The sequence below is a fragment of the Oryctolagus cuniculus genome, chromosome 5 (assembly GCF_051225735.1).
Source record: "Oryctolagus cuniculus isolate XC-2025 breed Fujian yellow rabbit chromosome 5, ASM5122573v1, whole genome shotgun sequence".
NCBI classification, from domain to species: Eukaryota; Metazoa; Chordata; class Mammalia; order Lagomorpha; family Leporidae; genus Oryctolagus; species Oryctolagus cuniculus.
Window position 1 is genome coordinate 17,959,985 of NC_142871.1, and position 19,550 is coordinate 17,979,534.

The following is a 19,550-nucleotide window of genomic DNA, read 5'->3' on the forward strand; positions in this document are numbered from 1 at the left end:
CTTTGATATGTGTAATGTTCCTTTTTTTAAGATTTATTTTATTTATTTGAAAGACAGAGTTACAGAGAGAGAGAGAGAGAGAGAGGTCTTGCATCCATTGGTTCACTCCCCAGATGACTGCAATGGTCAGAGCTGAGCTGATCTGAAGCCAGGACCCAGGAGCTTCTTCCTAGTCTCCCACACGGGTGCAGGGGCCCAAGGACTTGGGCCATCTTCTCCCACTTTCCCAGGCCATAGCAGAAAGCTGGATTGGAAGTGGCACAGCCAGGACTCGAACTGGTGCCCATACGGGAAGCTGGTGCTGCAGGCCAGGGCTTTAACTGCCTGCGCCACAGCACAGACCTCTAATATGTGTAATTTTCAAAAGGTCATGATGACCTCGTATCAATTTTATAATCATAAATACAAGCGGTTATAAACAGTCTCTTCTCATGTCTGGTTCTTGCCGTTAATCTTCACCACCACTCACGGCTTCAGAAATTCTGCTTCTCTGATGCCATTTGGATATTTGCAGCCTCAAGCATTGTTCACTTCTGCCTAAGGACAGTGTGGTCAGGAATTCTAGCTTGGGGCCGGCGCTGTGGCGTAGCAGATAAAGCCGCTGCTTGCAGTGCCGGCAACCCAAATGGGTGCCGGTTCCAGTCCTGACTGCCCCACTTCCGATCCAGCCCTCTGCTGTGGCCTGGGAAAGCAGTAGAAGATGACCCAAGTCCTTGGGTCCCTGCACACACGTAGGAGGCCTGGAGGAAGCTCCTGGCTCTTGGCTTCGGATCGGCGCAGCTCTGGCTGTTGCAGCCAATTGGGGAGAGAACCAGCAGAGGATGGAAAACACCTCTCTCTCTCTCTCTCTCTCTCTCTCTCTCTCTATTTCTCTGCCTCTCCTCTCTTTGTGTAACTCTGACTTTAAAATAAATAAATAAATAAATAAATAAATAAAGTCATTTTAAAAAAGAATTCTAGCTTTTAGGTGAGGGGAGTGACTCTGAAACTCAAAAGGACAGAACAAACCTTGTAAAGGGAAAAATGGAAATTCTCAGAGGGAGTAGCAAAAAGAGGAAGAATTCTCAGCGTTCTCAACTTCAGCTTTCTGGCTCAAGATATTCACATTACAGAACTCTGAGCACTCTGCAAATAGGAGTACTGAGCCACTGTGGGGAGTATGCTACGTGTTACACACAAGGTCTCATGGGCGCTGTATTAGGAACAAGGACAGCAGTGTTCCACAGTGGAATTAGGTTTCTGCACCTCTCACTATGGATATCGCAGGCTGGATAAAGTTGTGACTGCTGGTCTTGTGTTCTGGAGGATGTTTGGAGGAAAACCAAGCCCATCAGGTGCCGGTCACCCCTAATTGGAGGGCAAAGTGAAGCCCTGTTTGCTCGGGAGTATGCGAAGCCCACTCCTGTGAGTTTGATGGCAGTCCTAGAAGAGATTCCTGAACCGGCTTGTGAAGGCCAGTTTGGAGTGAGGTATGCAGAGGTAATAATTTTCATTGAAAAATTTTTCATTTAAATTATTTAAATTTTTACTTGTTTATGAGATTTATTTATTTGAAAGAGTGAGAGAGAAAGAGGGAAAGGCAGGCACACAACCACACACACACACACACACACAGAGAAAGAGAGAGAGAGAGAGATCTTCTATCCACTGGTTCATTCTCCAGATGCCCACAAAAGCCAAAGCTGGGCCAGGCCAGAGCCACCCTCTTCCACTGCTCTCCCAAGCACATTAGCAGGAAGCTAGATGGAAAGCAGAGCAACCGGGACTCAAATCGGTGCTAGTATGGGATGTTGGCATCACAGGCAGCAGCTTAACCTGCTGAGCCACAGCGCCAGCCCCAAGCTAAAATCTTTGGTTAAGGTGTAGTACTTGTTTCCTTTGATGAGGTACAGAACAATACTTCAGTGCACAGACGGCATAAGCCAGTCATGCCTGGCAAGCTGCTGTTTGTTCTCCTCATCCTTGCTCCATGTTTGGCCCCCACCGTCCCATTCCTTCTAGTTCTTGTATGCAAGACATTAGTCATCCCCCATGCTTGGGCCATAGCAACCGGCTCGCTCTGTCTGTGTCTTAGCACCTATTACCTGACCTCCTTCTAGCCCTCTTCCCCCACCCTCCCCAGCCTGTAGCAATCACTATGCTAAGTTCAGGTCAACTGTTTTGTTAGCTTCCACATATGAGAAAAAGCATACCGTATTCGTCTTTCTGCATCTGGGATATTTCACTTAACATAATGATCTCCAATCCCACCCATTTTGCTACAGATGTCAGCATTTCCTTCCTTCTTTTTATGACTAATACACCATTGTGTACATAGACCACATTTTCCTTATGCATTCACACATCAGTGGACACTTAGGTTGATTTCATAACTTGGTTTTCGTGAATACTGCTGCACTGAACATAGGAGTGCAGGCATTTCTTTTAAATGCTGATCTCAGTTCTTTTGGATATATTCCCAGATTTGGAATAGCTGGATCAACTAGCAGATCTACTTTTACTTAGGTACTTGAGGAAGCTATGAGAAAATACAGAAATTCACAACATATACACACACAGAAACGCAGAGTCTCAAAAAGGCCCTTACACCTCAGCCTGTTTCCTGTCCCAGAGAAAGGCGATCAAAATCAAAGAACAAACACCAGCAGACCCTGTGGAAAGGAGAGAATCCGACGTTCAGAGTTACTACATCAGTAGGTTCCACTGTCCCGTTTTTATAAGAACATCACAAGACATACAAAGAAATTAAAAAAGCCTCATTCAATGAAAAAAAATACACCATCTCCAAGAAAGATAGGAAGGCAGGCTTGCTATACAGACGTTAAAACAACGCTCTTAAAGATCAGAAAGACAAATAAAGGCACAGAGAGAAAGTTAAGAAAACAATGCGGGGCCCGTGCTGTGGCAAGGTAGGTTAATCCTCCACCTGCGCCGCCAGCATCCCATATGGGCACCAGTTCTAGTCCCGGCTGCTCCTCTTACAATCCAGCTCTCTTCTGTGGCCTGGGAAGACAGTAGAGGATGGCCCAAGTCCTTGGGCCCCTGCACCTGCATGGGAGACTGAAAGGAAGCTCGTGGCTCCTGGCTCCAGCCATAACGGCCATTTGGGGAGTGAACCGGCGGACAGAGACCTTTCTCTCTGTCTCTCCCTCTCACTGTCTGTATCTCTACCTCTCAAATAAATAAAAAAAATAAATAAAATATTGTTTTAAAAAAGGGAAAATGCATGAGAAATTGGAAGTTTCAATAAAGAAACAGAGAACCTCAAAAAGGACCAAAAAATGAATTCTAGAGCTTAAAAATACAAAAAAAAAAAATGAAAAGCCCCCTAGAGGGACTGGAACACAGATTGGAGAGGGCAGGAGAAGGAATCAGAGAAGTGAAAGTTGGACAATTGAGACGATCGTCTCTGAGGAACACTGTGCACACAGCCTAGCGTCCCACGTGTGTGCTCTGTGGAGCCCAGAGGAGCAGAGAGGCAGAGGGGAGAGGCGATTCTCTGAAGAAATACTGGTTGAACACGTCCCAGATTGGAGGTCAGCCTTCCATATAAACGTGCAAGAAATCCAACGACCTCCAAGAGACTCCTGCAAAGACACACCACGACCAACCTGCAAGCAAAGGCAAAATCTTCAAAGCAGCGAGAGAGAAGTGGCTCCTCCCACACAAGGGAGCCCGAGTGAGCTCAGCAGCAGATTGCTGTTGGAAGCTTCAGGTCAGGAGAGGGACCCACCTGCTCAGGAGGCAAAGTGCTAGCAACCGTCCTCCAGGAATCCCACCTCTGGAAAAGCACTCCTTCCTAAGTGAGAGAGGAGTGAAGACACTCACAGGTCAACAAAGCTGAGGAAGGTCTGCCTCACTAGACTCGCCCTGCCAGACTGTGTAAGGGAGCCCAGTAAGGTGAAATAAAGGGACACTAAGTAGTACGAAGCCACACGAGGAAACAAGGCTCTCAGAGAAGGTACACACGTAAGCACTGTAAGAGTTCGTGTTGCTCTACTGTGTGTTGTTGTAGCTCCATTTCTTGTTCTCTACAGGATTTAAGAGGTTAACACTTTTTAAGGAAACTATTAGTAGCTCTAAAGCTCTGGTTGTTGCAACCTTGATTTGTAACTCTACATTTTGATGTATGAAAAAGCGATCAGTAGTTGATGTTTTTGGACATACGATGTATAAATATATCATTTTGTGGTATCAATAACAAAACGATTGGAGATGGAGAGGAATAGGAATGTGGTTGTAGGATCTTACTGAAGTTAAGCTGGCAAAAATTCAAACGAGAGTATTACATCTACAGAATGTAGAATGTAGCCCCCAAGACAACTGCAGAATACATACAAAAGCAAATGAGAAGGGAATTAAAACATTTCACCTCAAAAAAAATCAACCAAACACAAAAGAAAGCAGGAACGCAGGAAATGAGTGATGAAAACTGATAGCACATACAGAAAACTAACAGCAGAAAGAAGTTGCTCTGCCTTATCAGGAATTACTGCAAACATGAATGAATTAAACTCTCCAATCAGCAAAGTGTCAAAAGGCAATGATAAAAACCTATGCTAGCTCCAGGAGACTTACTTAGATCCAGAGATATAAATGGGCTGAAAATAAAGGGATATCTAGGCTGGCGCCGTGGCTCACTAGGCTAATCCTCTGCCTAGTGGCGCCAGAACACCGGGTTCTAGTCCCGGTTGCCCCTCTTCCAGGCCAGCTCTCTGCTGTGGCCCAGGAGTGCAGTGGAGGATGGCCCAAGTGCTTGGGCCCTGCAACCCATGGGAGACCAGGAGAAGCACCTGGCTCCTACCTTCAGATCAGTGCGGTGCGCCAGCCGTGGAGGCCATAGGAGGGTGAACCAACTGCACTCTGGCCTCAGAATCAGCCCTTAAGGCATGCAGATCGGCTGAAAAGCCCATGAGAGTATTTCAGGCATGGAACGCCAAGAAACTCTGGCAAAAAAAAAAAAAATGACCTAAATGAAAGATCTCCGTGAGTGAGATCCCAGAGGAAAGAACAGGTCATCAAAGAAGGAGGTACCTTTCTCTGAAGGGAGGAGAGAACTGCCATTCTGACTACGACCTTGCCTAAATATGATCAGAGTCGGTGAACTCAAAAGGCTTCCATAGCCTTGGCACTCATGACAAGAGCCTAGGGTGATTACTGATGCCATAAACAAGCGTGTCAATTTGTTAAGTCAACAACAGGAGTCACTGTGCACTTACTCCTCATGTAGGATCTCTGCGCTTAATGAGCTGTACAGTGTGATTTAATGCTATAACTAGTACTCAAACAGTATTTTTCACTTTGTGTTTCTATGTGGGTGCAAACTGTTGAAATCTTTACTTAATACATGCTAAACTGATCTGTATATAAAGAGAATTGAAAATGAATCTTGATGTCAATTGAAGGGGAGAGGGAGCGGGAAAGGGGAGGGTTGCGGTGGAAGGGAAGTAATGGGGGGGAAGCCATTGTACTCCATAAGCTGTACTTTGGAAATTTATATTCATTAAATAAAAGTTTAAAAAAGACTTTATTTATGTATTTGAAAGTCAGAGTTACACACATACATACAGAGAGAGAGAGAGAGAGAGAAAGAGAGGTGTCTTCCATCCGCTGGTTCACTCCCAAATTGGCTGCAATGGCCAGAGCTGCACCAATCCGAAGCCAGGAGCCAGGAGCTTCTTCCAGGTTTCCCACAGGACGCTCACCTGCCTGTCATGCCTGTCCTCGTGCCCACCCCCACCACCCCCCTGTCACTGGGAGACAGCTCCTCCAGGACGCTCACCTGCCTGTCCCACCTGTCCTCGTGCCCCCCCCCCCCCGTCACTGGGAGACAGCTCCTTCAGGACGCTCACCTGCCTGTCCCACCTGTCCTCGTGCCCACCCCCACCACCCCCCTGTCACTGGGAGACAGCTCCTTCAGGGCGCCCACCCGCCTGTCCCACGTGTCCTCGTGCCCCCCCCCCATCACTGGGCGAGAGCTCCTCCAGGAATGCATTCTTCACCTGCCCACAGCACCCTCGGTGATGAAAACTGCAGTTGACCAAGTTACACATAACACAGACTGATGCTCCAATTCTGCTTTAAAAAAGAAAGTTTGTTTTTACTTACTCAAAAGGCAGCTAGCGAGAGAGAGAAACCTGCCATCCACTGGTTCACTCCCCAGATGCCAAGAACAGCCAGGACCAGCGGGACCAGGCCAGAGCCAGAATTCCATCCGAGTCTCCCATGTGGGTGGCAGGGACCCAAGTGCTTAAGCCACCGTCTGCTGACTCCCAGGTCACATCTGCAGGAAGCTGAACTGGAAACAGCAACCAAGACTCAGACGGGTTCTCTGATACGGGATGCAGCCTCCCTGCACTGTGCCATGAAACCCTCTGATGCCTCCCCTTGACTGCAATTGTGTCGTCCTTATCCCACTCCGGCTGAGTGCAGCTGGGGTCCTGGGTGCAGAGGCAGCAGAGCAAATGCAGGCAGAAGGGCCGAGCACCCGAGCTCCGCAGCACAGCCTTCCGGGCCGAGCAGCTCCGGGGCTTCCATCTCCTCTTGGAGGGCCGCCCACAACCCTCTTCCTGCATCTTCCCTGGAATTTCTGGCCAGGTGGGCACGGTTATGCTCGCACACAGCTCAGATTCATTCAAGCTGGATTCTCTGCAAAAGCAGGGAAAATCCTTTTGCTAACGTCAGAAAGTCTTCAGGAAACTGGGCAAGCCACTCCCAGAAGGCAAAGCCAAGTTCCCGGGTACTGTCCCTGTTTCTTCCCTGTGTCCCTTTTCCTGTGAAGGCGGCTTTCAACCACTGCAAATCCCTGGCTGGTCTCCGAAGCCCAGTCTTGACCTGACCCCCTGACCCCGCACTGGGGATACTTCCGGTAACTCTTCAAGACCAAGCCCTCGTCCCGTCCATTCCACAGCAGTCGCAGTGAATGAGGATGGACCACTCACTACAGAATTCAGAATTCCTCCTTCTGGCAACTCTTGTTATTTCTTCCTTTAGAAAATAGGCAACAACAACGACAACAAACCCACAAGCTCCATCATATGCAAACACCACCTGGGGGCATGGCCTGAGAAGGAGCAGCTTCAGCAGACCTGTCTGGAAGGTTCTTGGGGGCCAGCTGCAACCTCACGTCCACTCAAGGCCACACACGGCAACTGCGCTTGAGCAGCACAAGGAAGCCAGCTCGGGGGGGTGGGGGGGGCATCTTCCAGCCTCCTGCACGTTTGCTTCCTGCCTCCCTCCTGAAACTAGCACTAGCCTACTGCTCTTTTGCTTCCCTCCCACCCCCATAATCACATTATCTTTTAAGGCACGTGGTCTTTTCTTAAGCTAGCCTGTCTAGGAGAAGTGAGCAGAAATACCCTAAATAATCCCTTCAGGGCCCAGGCATGGCCACAAAACTATTTCGGGGCTCCTACGAGGCAGGGGCCACCTGGTCAGGGCGTGGGGACACGTGGTGGGTCCTAAAGCATCTTCCCAGGGCTGCTCGGTGTTGTTTGTTTCCTGATTACCAAAGCACCATACGTGCCTCCTGTCAAAAAAAAAAAAAAAAAAAAAAAAATTGGGAAATTCATAGAAAACTGAAACAGCCCATAACCAGTGATTTGGAGTGGGGGGTGGGGCATGAATTCAGGACATTGACATGCAGATGCACTAGGTCTTCAACTCCCAACCCTGGTGGGCAAGTAGCCACCAGCAGTGGACCAGGCCGTGTTCGAAGGACTGTGACAGGTGACTGAAAGTTGAAATTGTCTACAGGGTATAGCACGCCCGGCTGTCATACACTGTTGATTATTTTGTTTGGTTGCTTTAGTTACAGGGCCCGTTGTTCATAAACATAAATGCTGGTTTTTAACTGGCCGATTTATGACTTCTGTACCTCTGCTCGCTTGATGACAGCCAAGCCCACTGTACTGTGGCTCCTCCCGCCTTCTCCCAGCTACAGACACAGAATGACTCAGCCTGACCACGACCGCAACAATGAAAAGAAAAGTTAAAAGAAAAAAACTGGCTGAGTGGCTAACCCCTTCTCACTTCTATGCATTGCTTGGCTGCTTGCATACATGATCAAATGACAAATAAGAAGAGAGTTTGCCTGTAAAACCACCCCCACCAGCACTGCAGCTCTGGCTGTTCTCTCCGAACTTGCTCTGTGAGAAGGCAGCCCCCAGCTGGCTAATCAAGACTCCTAACTGGACCGCAAAATCTCCCTGTGTCTTTAGGCTGTGCACCCCACCACAGGACCCATCAAGGCCATCTGGGGGCGTGCTCCTCATGGAGCCACCTAGGCAGGGACTGGGTGCCTTCCGCAGCTGGAGCAGAGTCATTGGCTCCTAAACAGAAACAACCCAGGCACTTTCCCACTGCCTAAAAACAGATCCCAAGCGGCCCCGCCCTTCCTCCACCTCTTTAATCTGGGCTACCAGTGACGCAGAGGGAGTGCACAGAAGCGGCAGCCGGGCTGGGGCATTCGGGGGATCCCCCAATACCAAATTCTCCGGGTCTCGCTTCGGGTATAACACACTGAGCAGCCAGACTTTCTTTTTTGTTGTTGTTGTTTTGAGAAGTTTGCTTTTACTCTTAATGAGTTCTTTGTTTTATGAAAACAGGAAGGGGGGGGGCATATCTGAAGAAGAGGCTGCACCCGCAGCCTCGGGAACCCCATATCCCTAAGGGGGTGCCTGGGTGCAGTCCCTGCCACTCCCCCTGGATCGCGCTCCCTGCTGGTGAGAGCTCCAGTACCAGAGCCCCTGTCACCCTCCCGGGAGACCCACATGCAGTTCTTGGTCCTGGATTCCTGGCCCAGCCCTGGCTGCTTCAGGCGCTGGGGAGTGAGACAATGAATGCAAGGTCTCTGTTTCTCTGCGCGTACAATAAAAATAAACAATTCAAAAAAAAAAAAAAAAGCCTTAAGAAAGCGGAGAGGAAGTGCGAAGCGAGGGCTGTCAGCACCAGGCAGCTGAGCCCCGGGCTCTGAGTCACCACCTGTGAGCACGTCCTACAAGCCCCTTTCCTGTGCCCGGTGTGGAGAAGGCAACTCCAGTGTTCTGGTCCTGCGCAGCACTGGCTGGAGTAGGCAAGTTCATTCCTTGCTTCCGGTTTCCGCTCCACCTCTGGGACGGCACCTCGCGGCGCGGGCAGCAGGTGAGCTGGGCACTGGCGCTGCCGCACCTCCGCAGGGCGCTGGCGAGGAGAGTGGGGCAGAAGCCAGCTGGCCAGAGAAATCCCCGCAAAATGTGACCTGGGGCACGAGGTGAAGCCAGAGCAATGGCAGCAGAAACCACGGGGCGTCCTGCAGCTGCAGCTGGCTGAGAGCCAAGAGCTCACAGGCAGGAGCCTCTGACATAGGGACCCGGAGGGGAGCAGGCGACCAGAGTGTAGCTGTGGCTGCCTCATGTCTGTCTCATATTCACCTGCCTTATGTGCAGGTGATGTGGGCCTGCAATTGAATCTTTATTCCCGGTGCTGGCCTCACAGAGCTAAGAGTTTATAACAGAGGGGAAAAAAAAAAAAAAAAAAAACCACCAGGCTCACGTGAGAGCGGGATTTATTTAACAGAGAATATACACTCACACGTGCCTGTGGACCACCCCACACAGAGATACCTGTCACGCGTGGGCCCCAGTTACCTGTGGGGGGAGGGGAAGCCGGAGAGGGAGGGATTCACATGCTCCATCAGCCTCCCGTGAGATAGAGGGAGGCGCCCTAACCGAATGCCTAAATACAGTGAAATTGGGCTTGTGTGCGGCACTCTGGGGCTTCAAGGTGCCTCCAGGTGGAGTTTAATTTCCACATGGCCATCATGGTGTTTCCTGCTTCCTGGTCCTGGATGAGCCACAAGGGTGTGGTGGGAAAGTGGGCATCCTGGGCTGACAGGTGAGGGGCGCAGAGACACAGTGCGGGGCAGGCAGAAACTCCAGCTCACCTGTCCCTGCCTGAGCTTCCTGCCGACTCCTCCCATTCCCAAGGCGGACAGAGACGCCATGCAAGCGAATGGAGCCCAGAGTTGGCCGCCATCCTACTTTGCCTACCCCAGATGAGAACACCCGACTACTGGGTGCAACCCTGCCAAGGTGGCTTCAGGGGGAGTCCCTGCTGCCTGTGTAAGACGCAGCAGTGGGTCCTATCTTGCCTGTGGCTTCTGGTGGCCTCTAGGGATAGCAGTGGAGTCCTGTGGTTTGGGGCCTACTGTCCCTTCTCTCTTACCCAGCAGCCGCGTGGCTTACGTGGACCAGAGGGTCAGTCCTGGAACTGCAGGTGTGAGCTGAGGGCAGGAGGTGCTGCCTCAGTGCTGGTATCTCAGAGAGCCGGCCACCTGCCCCTGCAGTCGCTGAGTTCCCTCCGGCCCTGCTCTGCCAGCTGAGAATCCTGTGCACCTGTGGCTGCTGGGCCTTTCTCATGACCGAGGGAGTGAGGAGTCCGGCTCATGACGGCACCCTGAGGCTGGTGGTCACTGAGAGCCCATGACCAGAAGCCTCCTCTCTCCCAGGGCCCAGTCTCAAACCAGGAGTCACACTCACATGTTATGCTTGTCCCTGCTGCGAGTGGCACGGGACACTGGGAGCCCATGTCCTGATTCTCCATTAGGAATAGCCCTGGGGGCTGGTGCTGTGGTGCAGTGTGTTAAGCTGCCATCTGCAGTGCCAGCATCCATATGGGCGCTAGTTCAAGTCCTGGTTGGTCCACTTCTGATCCAACTCGCTGCTAATGTGCCTGGGAGAGCAGTGGAGGATGGCCCAAGTACTTGGGTCCCTGCCCCATCTGCAGCGATTTAGGGAGTGAGCCAGTAAGCCAGTGGAAGGAAGATCTTCCCCTTTCTCTCTCTCCCAAGTGCCCCAAAAGGAAGTGCAAGATGCAGAGGACAGAGCACGGCCAGGAGATACCAGAGGGACGGACGGGAGAAGTAGATACCAGGTGGGGCAGAGGATCTGTCTAGACTGATCTCTGAATTCTAAGAAATTCTCACTGTCACGAGCCAGCCTGGTGGAGGGCGAGGGAGAGGGAGGGGCCCTTTCCTACACCAGGTTTCAGCAGCTGGTTCATGGCCTGTGGGTTGAAGAAGGCTTAGCCAGCTCAGGATTGTGTAGCGCAGATTCAGGGCCCAGTCACGGGAGACTGGGGCACAGGAACACAGGCACAGGTTTGTGGGCAGCAAGCAGCATGGACGCTCCACTTGAGGGGTCGTTCTCGGAGAGATTCATCCTCCAAACAAAGAGGAGGCTGAGCCCATCCCAGGATGAGGGGTGGGAAGGCCTTTGGGAACCAACTCCTAAGGCAGAGCGCAGGGCGTTCCTGTAACTAGAGAATGTGTCTAAGATCTTGGTCCCCCTGCAGGAAGAGAACTGTGGGATGCTCCAAGGTTAAAATGAACTAGCAAGGTTTGTTGTAAGCAAAGTCCACTCTCCGGAGTGGCAGAGTGGGCGGGCAGGTGTACAGCATCTGTGCTGAGAATCTGAGGAAGATTCCTTCTTTATTGCATCTGATGGGGGGAGGGTGGAGAATTCCTGAGACCGGAGGACTCTAGGAGTAGTCGGGGCTGTCCTGGAGCAGGGCATCGCCTGTCTTTTCTCTAACCAGGGCCTCTCCCATCTGTGATGCTGGAATCAACCACAGTGACCACACGACTGACATGATGCTGCCTATCTGGGACATTCACCACTGGGTGCCTTTGGAATTGTTGGGCCGTGGAAAGTGCTTGCAGCCCTTTGGGCCTCTCGGCTCCGCTCATATGGAGTTCTCTTCACCTACAGCTCCCATACCCAGCGACTCTGGCCCCTTCCTTCTTCTACTGGGAAACAGGACGAGTCTCTGTCTCCTGTGACCTCATCAGGCTGAGGAAGGATGTAGGCACTTCCTAGCCCAGGAGTCCAGATCCCGTGCTGAGTGGCCCAGAGTCCTATGTGAAAGTGTTCCTTTGAGGGAGTAGGGAAGACCTGGGAGACTTGGTCAAAGAGTCCTTTTTTGTTTTGTTTTGTTTTGTTTTGTTTTTTGTTAGCTTTTTTAATTAACACCTGGAAGAGCCCAGTTTAAGACCCAAGTTACAAAGAGAAACACGGAATATAAGGAGAGAGACTGCAAGCAGCCGTGCCAGTGAGAGTTTGTATCCAGACTGCAAGACACTGCCTGTGCCCTCCTTTTCGTGTTAGTTTCTGTACCATTTTGTTTTTATGTATTGATTCTGTATTTTAACCTGTCATGAGCCATTAGCCCCAGTTCAGTAACACTGGTGCTATGACTTAGATCCCATCTCTTCACTATTTGTGCTTGCCATTCCCTGTTCTAACTCTGGCCCAGCGACCCAATGCAGCACACTCCACTGTGGGAGATCCCGTGAGACTGCCTGCCTAGCCCATGCAGTTATCTGAGTGCTGGCAGGCCCAGGAGCCCCAGGAATGTTTCCCCCAGTCCTGCCTCTGCCAATCAGGTAAACCGCTCCTGGGTGTGGCCCAGGCCCACCTGGAAAGCTAGGAGCCTATGTGACCTTCAAGCTGATTGAGAAGCATATCGGCAAAATACCACCTTCAGTTATAGAATTAGTGCTGCCATGAATCAGTTATGCGCCCTCTGCCTGCCCTTTACAAGGTGTGCTTGGTGCTAATAAAGCTGTCGTGTGCCCTGAAACTTGTCTCCGGTGTGTCTTATGGAAGAGTGCTGGTGCCCCACCCATGCAGACAGTGTGCGGGACTCCCAGGATGAGCCCGCAACTGGCACCCAATGTGAGGTGTGAACGCATATGGTGGGCTGGGTGCAGGCCCACAATGCCTGTCTGCTAGGTGAAGAGGGTACCTGTCTTGTTCTAGGGACCGCGGACACAGTCGTGGGCTCTTGTGTGGACATGGTTAATAATGGCTGGCCAAGGTTTCTAACTTTACTTATCTTTCTACCTCCCACCCTGTCCCTTATGTGTGCACTGTGCGTGAGCCACAGCCTGGGAAGCCAAAGCCTAACTGTTGCCCTGAAGGATGCATGCCATGCCTTCGATGTGGGGTCTGAGGCAGCTAAGGTGGAGTGTGGAAGCCCAGACCCTTTTACAGTTGCTGCTGGCATAGTGAGGGCACAAGAGAGCCTGGATGCTGAAGCAGCACCTTGACAGAAGGGACTCCATGTGGAGCACCTGAGACTCCATTCTGGGAAAGCACCCTCCCCCCACCATGAGAGTCTGGTCTGAAACTATGATCTAAAACAGTCGGACACCAGGAGTCCACTACATCTCACTTGGCAAAGCACAGAAACCCCCTAGCATGGTCGCTCAAGCTTGAAAGTAGAAAGGTTGTACCCGGGGTAATGATAAAAATGTGATTTGTCTATATCCTACATATAATTAAAACCAATAATTGGATTAATGTCAAGATTCTAATTGATGATTGTTAAGACTGTAACTGGTACTGTCAAGATTATAATGGATACTAATTTCGCATAGGTTTTAGGTTATCTTGACCCCAGGAACTATGTGCTCCCTCACCATCTTAGCGACCATGTATTCCTCTCCCGATTTTGCAGTTTTTGCCTTTATACACCCTGCTGCTTTGGGTCTCTGGGCGAGAGTTCTTGGGGCATGAGCCCCCTCTAGGCCGCCAGCAATAAAGGACTCTCAAACTCTTCAGTGTGTGGCGCTCCTCTGTCCGCACTCGCTCAGGCACAACAATGCCAAGCATCAAACTGTTCCACTTGATAGAAGATTTGTTTCCTAAATACTGTGTGCTTTATTTATGTACTAGTGTCCATGAGCTCGCGCTCCTCGCAACGGAGACAGCAGTGGGCAGCAGGGGGTGCTCCATCCACACCTCTCGCCCTGCAAGGGGAACAGCAGCCCCCCAGGTCCTCTGCACCCGGGAGTGGGGTTTTAACAAGGCCAGGAACCCAGGATGCCTGCCTGCCTGCCTGCCTGCCTCCCTGCAGCCCACCCACATGTTCTTTCTCTGTCTGTCCTCCTTCCCTCCTCCTTCTCCTTCTCCCCACCCTCCCTCCACTTTTCCTTCTGTAGGCAGAGCAACACACACACACACACACACACAGAGGGAAAGAGGAAGAGAGAGAGAGCGAGGGAATGAGGGAGAGAGAGAGCGAGGGAGCTGTCACCTGCAGTGCTCCAGGCCATGCCGGTGCTGGACTCTGACAATGTCTTGGATTGCACTGAGCCTCCCAAGGAGCGACTCCACCCAGCCAGAAAGCGGGCAAAGGTAACTTGGCAGACAGGAGTCAGCCTGCTACCTCAGAACTGCTCTGACTCCAACCTCTTTTTCCAGGGCACAGGGCCAGCAGCCAGTGGCGCGAAAAAGTCCTTGTAACTGTATGTAAATGAGTTGGCTGTCCTTAAATACGCAGTCAGTGCTGAACTCACTCACTCCGGGATGGAGCTGCTACCCCTGCGCTGTTTCACGTCCCTGCTGCTTCTGCTCCTGCCTCTGCTGGCAGCCGGGCTCCGGGCACTGCTGGCCGGTGAGTGCTTTCAGGGCAGGGGAGCAGGGCCTGGGAGAGAGGGTGGAGACCTCCTCGCGGGCCTGTGGCTACCCTGAGGCCCCTTCTCCTAGAGGTCACAGGAGGAGGATGGGAGGGGGCAGTGGAAACTGATGGTGCCCCAGGCCCGTCTTGGGGTCAGTGGGCACGGAGCCAGGGGGCGTGAATGAGTGCGGACCCTGCAGGAAGGCCATCCCCCGACTCCGCTCTGCAACCACAACTCCCCCTCCAACCACAAGCGTCCACTTGCTGCCAGCCACCACCCACTATCCCCACCGCTCACAGCCTCATCAGGCCACTTCACTCCTGAGTTGATGAGTCCTGTGAGCCCCGGGGCCATCTCAGCACAGGACCAGGAACACAGGGATTCCCTGCCAGTCTGCCTTTCTCATCCGGCCTGGTCTGTCCTGAGTCGCTTAGTCACTGGAAGCCTGTAGACTAGTTTGGCACAGGACCAGGATCCCCGGGCTTCAGGTCCAATCTGTCCCTTTCTCATCTGGCAGGTCCTGACTTCTCCCCTACCTGATGGTGTCATTCCGCTGCCTGAGGTCACCCCAGGCAGGCACACCCAGACCTCAGCCCAGGACCTGAATTTGAAGGGATGGGGCCACCATCCCCCCACCACCACCCTGGGTTCAGGCACCTTGTCCTGCACTTCACCTCGCTGCTGGGAGGCAGCACTATAGGTGACGAGCCTTGTTTTCAGAGGAGCTGGCCAACTTGTGTGCAAAGGGGACTTACTGGCTCTGAGTCATCTGTCTCCCCAGCTGCTCAATTTTTCTTGGTGGCCTCAGTGACACCACCAGCCAGGGACAACTTGCAAAGGAACTAGGGCCCAGATCTGAGCAGGGTCCCATTTGCCCACCCCAGGTTCGTGGCATCCTCAATGCCCCGGCTGTTGGAGCCCCAGCCCGCAGGGTGTCCTTCTCGAGTGGAGTCTCGGGTGTGTGTGTGAGAGTCAGCAGTGGATTCTGTCCTGCTGCAGCTTCTGGTGGCCACAGGGAGAGGAGTGGGGTCCTGTGGTTTGTAGCGTTGCTGCTACCTCTGTGCTGTCCAGCGGAGTCCTGGGTCCACGTGGGGACACTCCCTGCAGCCGCAGGTGTGAGCTCACCTCGGGGTGAGTGGTGCTGCCTCGTGCTGGCATCTGGGGACAGGCTCCCTGCTCCTGCAGCTGCTTTGCTTCATCTGGCCCTGCCCCCATACCCCCGGCTCCAGAGAATCATGTCCAGTGGCGACTGCCAGGCCTGCCTCTTGAATGACCTCGTGGGTGAGGAGCCCTGCTCATGATGGCAGCTGGGAGGCTGTGTGGTCCCCCCTAGCCTGTGGCCGGATGCCCCCCGTCTCTTCGTGAGTCCGGTCCCATACCAAGAACCACACTGAAATGGGTAGACGTCCCTTGTGTAGTGGGTGTGGCCTTGCCTGTCCACACTGGAGGTCCAGGCTAGCATTCTCCAGGTAGGAGTTGCCCGACACAGCCCCTTTCCCAGCACAGAGCTCTGGCCGTGGAGAATGGGGCAAATACAACCGCGTTCATTCATTCATTCATTCATTCACATCTTCAACCAATTTGTGGAGAGATGGGATGAAAAGGTGTCTAATTGGGCGCAGAAAATGTTTTGAAACCTGTGCACACAGAGTCCCTGTTTTCCTGGGAACATGTATTTTCTGTGAGCACCTTGAAGACCCACGTGTTGTCTGAGGTTCCTGTGGTGCTGGAAGCTCAGAGCGGGGTGGTTGCAGCTGATGCTACATGGCCTGCAAGCCCTTAGCTGGTTACTAGATATCCTCTCAGAGGGAATTCTGGGAATCAGCCTGGTATTCACCCAGTGTTCACCTGCTTCACCACCTGTCCAGCAGACTCAGCTACCTTAGAGGGTGGTCTCACCCATAATCTGTGTTAAGTTCCTGCAGGAGGAGTTTCTTCCACACGCAGGGGAGGATGACTCACACCCTGTGCTTGCAGGGCTGCCACTCAAACAGCTCCCAGCAGCTGAGAGGCCTCCCTTAAGGGAGGAATGTGAGCTGGCAGATGTCAAGGTCTTGCCCAACCCCTCCTGACAGGCTTCCTGTGATCTCCAGCCATGGGAGCCTGCGATGACTGTGAACTTAACAGACCTGCTGCTCTCTCCACCCTCCAGAGGCCCCTCTGTGGCCCAGGGTCCCTCTCCAACACCCTCCCTGCTCACTTCCTACCTAACCTACAGCCAGTACCTCCGGAGCAGTTAACAAGACACCTGCCTTTCACAGGGCGTCCACCAGGAGTTCCTCACAGGCGAGGGGCACGGGTGGCTCCAGCTCAGGAAACTGAAGTTCTGGGCTCGAGTTCTGTGTTTTACCCAGGACCGGCATCCATGGGATGTACGTGGAGATCTGCGGTCTCTGGTGGTGGACGTTGGTGTCCTCGTGTGCTCACTCCCCGAGTTACCTAGACTTTCCTTCACCCAGAGGCGTGCAGTGAGAGCCGTTGCTGTTTCCCACTGCCTGCCTCTCGGGAAACCTTGTTCTCAGTCCTGCCCTCCTAGGCACACCTGTCTCTGTCTTTCTCTTGCCTCTTGGAGTCAGTTCTGCCAGATGCTCCCAGAAGACAGTGGCTGCCCAGGGACCATGCACACCATGGTTTGCACTTCCTAAGCACGTGGTGTCGGAGTTTCTGTTCAGATGCATGTGAGCTTAGGGACTGTGTGTGCTTACACAGGACTCCTGTCACCAGCTCCCTCTGAGTCTCAGGGGCCATGCCAAGGACCCTGTGTACTTGGTCAGAGAACCTGAATGAATTACAAGGAGCACAGGTGGGAGAAAGTCAGGAGCCAGTGATGGAGTTGCCATGGCAGGAAGTGATCTCCCTGCGTCCCAGCCCCGCCCATCAGGTGGGCTCTTGAGTGTCTTGGAGCTGGGGGAGAGGTTGAGTGTGAGTCCTTTCTCATCCCCACACCTCACTCGTGTTTCTCTTCCACAGATGCTCACTCCCTCTGCTACAACATAACTGTCAATCCCAAGGCCAGACCTGGACAGCAACGGTGTGATGTTCAAGGTCACGTGGATGACAGGAGGATTCTGCACTGTGACTGCAGCTTCACTAAGATCAGCTTTTTTGACCCCCTTGGGAGGGAAGTGGATGCCATTGACAACTGGGCAGAGCAGACAGAAATGCTGCGAGATGTGGTGGACGCCCTCAACCAGCAAGTGGCTGAAATGAAACGTTCCACAAGCAAGGGTGAGCCTGAAAGTCCCTGGGCAGAGGACAGGTATTGTGAACCAGGACTGAGGATTTCCATGTGCAGAACTGGACACTGCTCTTCCTTTGGAGGCCCAGCGACAAGGTGGGAGTGGTAGGATCAGGGCCAGGTGATGCAAAGGGGACGGGAATGCAGGATCCCAGGTGGGGCAAAGGGTCTGTCAAGACTGATCTGGGCATGGGGACTTCCTTATGTTTCTGTGAAGTTGCAAGTTGGCCCCACTCAGGTGCCCCAGGAGGAAGTGCAGGATGCAGAGGACAGAGCAGGGCCAGGACATACCAGAGAAACGGATGGGAGAAGTGGATCCCAGGTGGGGCAGAGGACCTGTCAAGACTGATCTCTGACAATGTCTTTCCAATGGGGCAGATCCCCTGAGCCTGCAGGGCAGGATGTGCTGCTGGCGTGGAGCCAGCGGCGGCAGGCACGGGTCCTGGCAGTTCAGCTTCGATGGACAGATCGGCCTCCTCTTTGACCTGGACGCCAGAATGTGGACAGAGGTTCATCCTGGGGCCAGCTGGTTGAAGACAACCTGGGAGAATGACAGGCAGCTGACTGAGTTCTTGCGGAAGGTGTCCGTGGGAGACTGCACAAGGTGGCTGGGGAACTTCTTGTTGCCCAGGGAGGAGATGCTGGAGTCTACAGGTAACTAGGGCCAGGGGTGGCGGGAAGGGGTTTTCCCTGGAGATGAGGTGAAGCCACCATGTGCGTGTGTGTGTGCAAGGGTTTTGGTGCAATGGTGTGGTTGCCGGTGGATATGCGTGTGGGAACATGGATTTGTGTGCATGCTGTGTGTCTGTGTGTGCATGTGAGGATGTAGGCATGAATGCATGTGTGTGTGTTGTGCCGGTGTGTGCATGTCTGTGTGTGTGTGTCTGAGAACGTGATCCAGTGCTGTGTCCCTCCCTATGACAGCAACAGCATGGCTGCCTTTCCCAGGAGCAGGAGCTGGAAGGCCTCTCCTGGGGTTTGGAGTCTGCATGGGGGCCTCCAATCTTCTGCTTCCATTTCAGCGCAGCCACCCACAACCTCAGGAGCCGTCCCATCCAAGGTCACGGCCACCATGCCCATGTCCTGGACTTTTCTCCTGCTCCTCACCGGCTCAGTCCTCCTTGTCAGGTAAGGGGAGCCATTCTGAGTGACAGGTATGGAGGGCAGCACGGGAGGGAAGCACGGGGCAGATGGCTGGCTTGGGAAATGGGAAAGGGATTCCCTGAGTCCACCCCTGCCCTCTGAGCTGGACCTGCTTGTGTGGAGATGAGTCCCGGAGAAGCAGACCTCATGTTCCTCAGTAGAAAGCTGAGCCCCACCCTCTGAGTCACCAGCACCTTCCCCAGGGACTCTTAGTGTAGTCAGAAAAAATCCACACTGAGAGTCTGAACATGCAGAGCACCATCCATCCCTCCGTCTCCTCCATCCCTACCCCACCCTTTTCCTTATCAGGTGATCTTCTGCTGTTTCTGCCTTTGTGCCTTAGGTGTTTTCACTAGCTTGACCCGTGCAGTTGATGCAAGATGTGATATGGAAGCTTGAAGAACTTGAGGCAAATGGGATGGAGACATTGGGCTGCCAGAGAAGGCTGATGCACAAGTTTGTTTTTTTTTTTTTTGTCTTTCTTTCTTATTTAAAATTTCTATTTAATAAATACAAATTTCAAAATTACAACTTTTGGATTATAGTGGTTTTTCTTCCTATAACCACCCTCCCACCTGCAAACCATCCCATCTCCTACTCCCTCTCCCATCCCATTCTTCATTAAGATTCATGTTTAATTATCTTTATATACAGAGATCAACTTAGCATATCCTAAGTAAAGAATTCAACAGTTGATGCATACGTACTCATCACAAAATTTCTTTTATC

The 19,550-nt window shown here is 52.4% G+C and overlaps 1 protein-coding gene across 1 annotated transcript; it reads left to right on the forward strand.

Moving 5' to 3' along the window:
- The first annotated feature begins 8,934 nt into the window (after positions 1-8,934).
- Positions 8,935-19,349, forward strand: LOC100355436 (UL-16 binding protein 5-like). The gene is made up of 6 exons (XM_008253902.5): positions 8,935-9,141; positions 14,244-14,436; positions 17,411-17,668; positions 18,057-18,332; positions 18,701-18,806; positions 19,165-19,349. The coding sequence occupies exons 2-6, from the start codon at positions 14,349-14,351 to the stop codon at positions 19,175-19,177; spliced, it is 741 nt and encodes a 246-aa protein (XP_008252124.3). The 5' UTR covers positions 8,935-9,141; positions 14,244-14,348; the 3' UTR covers positions 19,178-19,349.
- Positions 19,350-19,550: the final 201 nt, after the last annotated feature.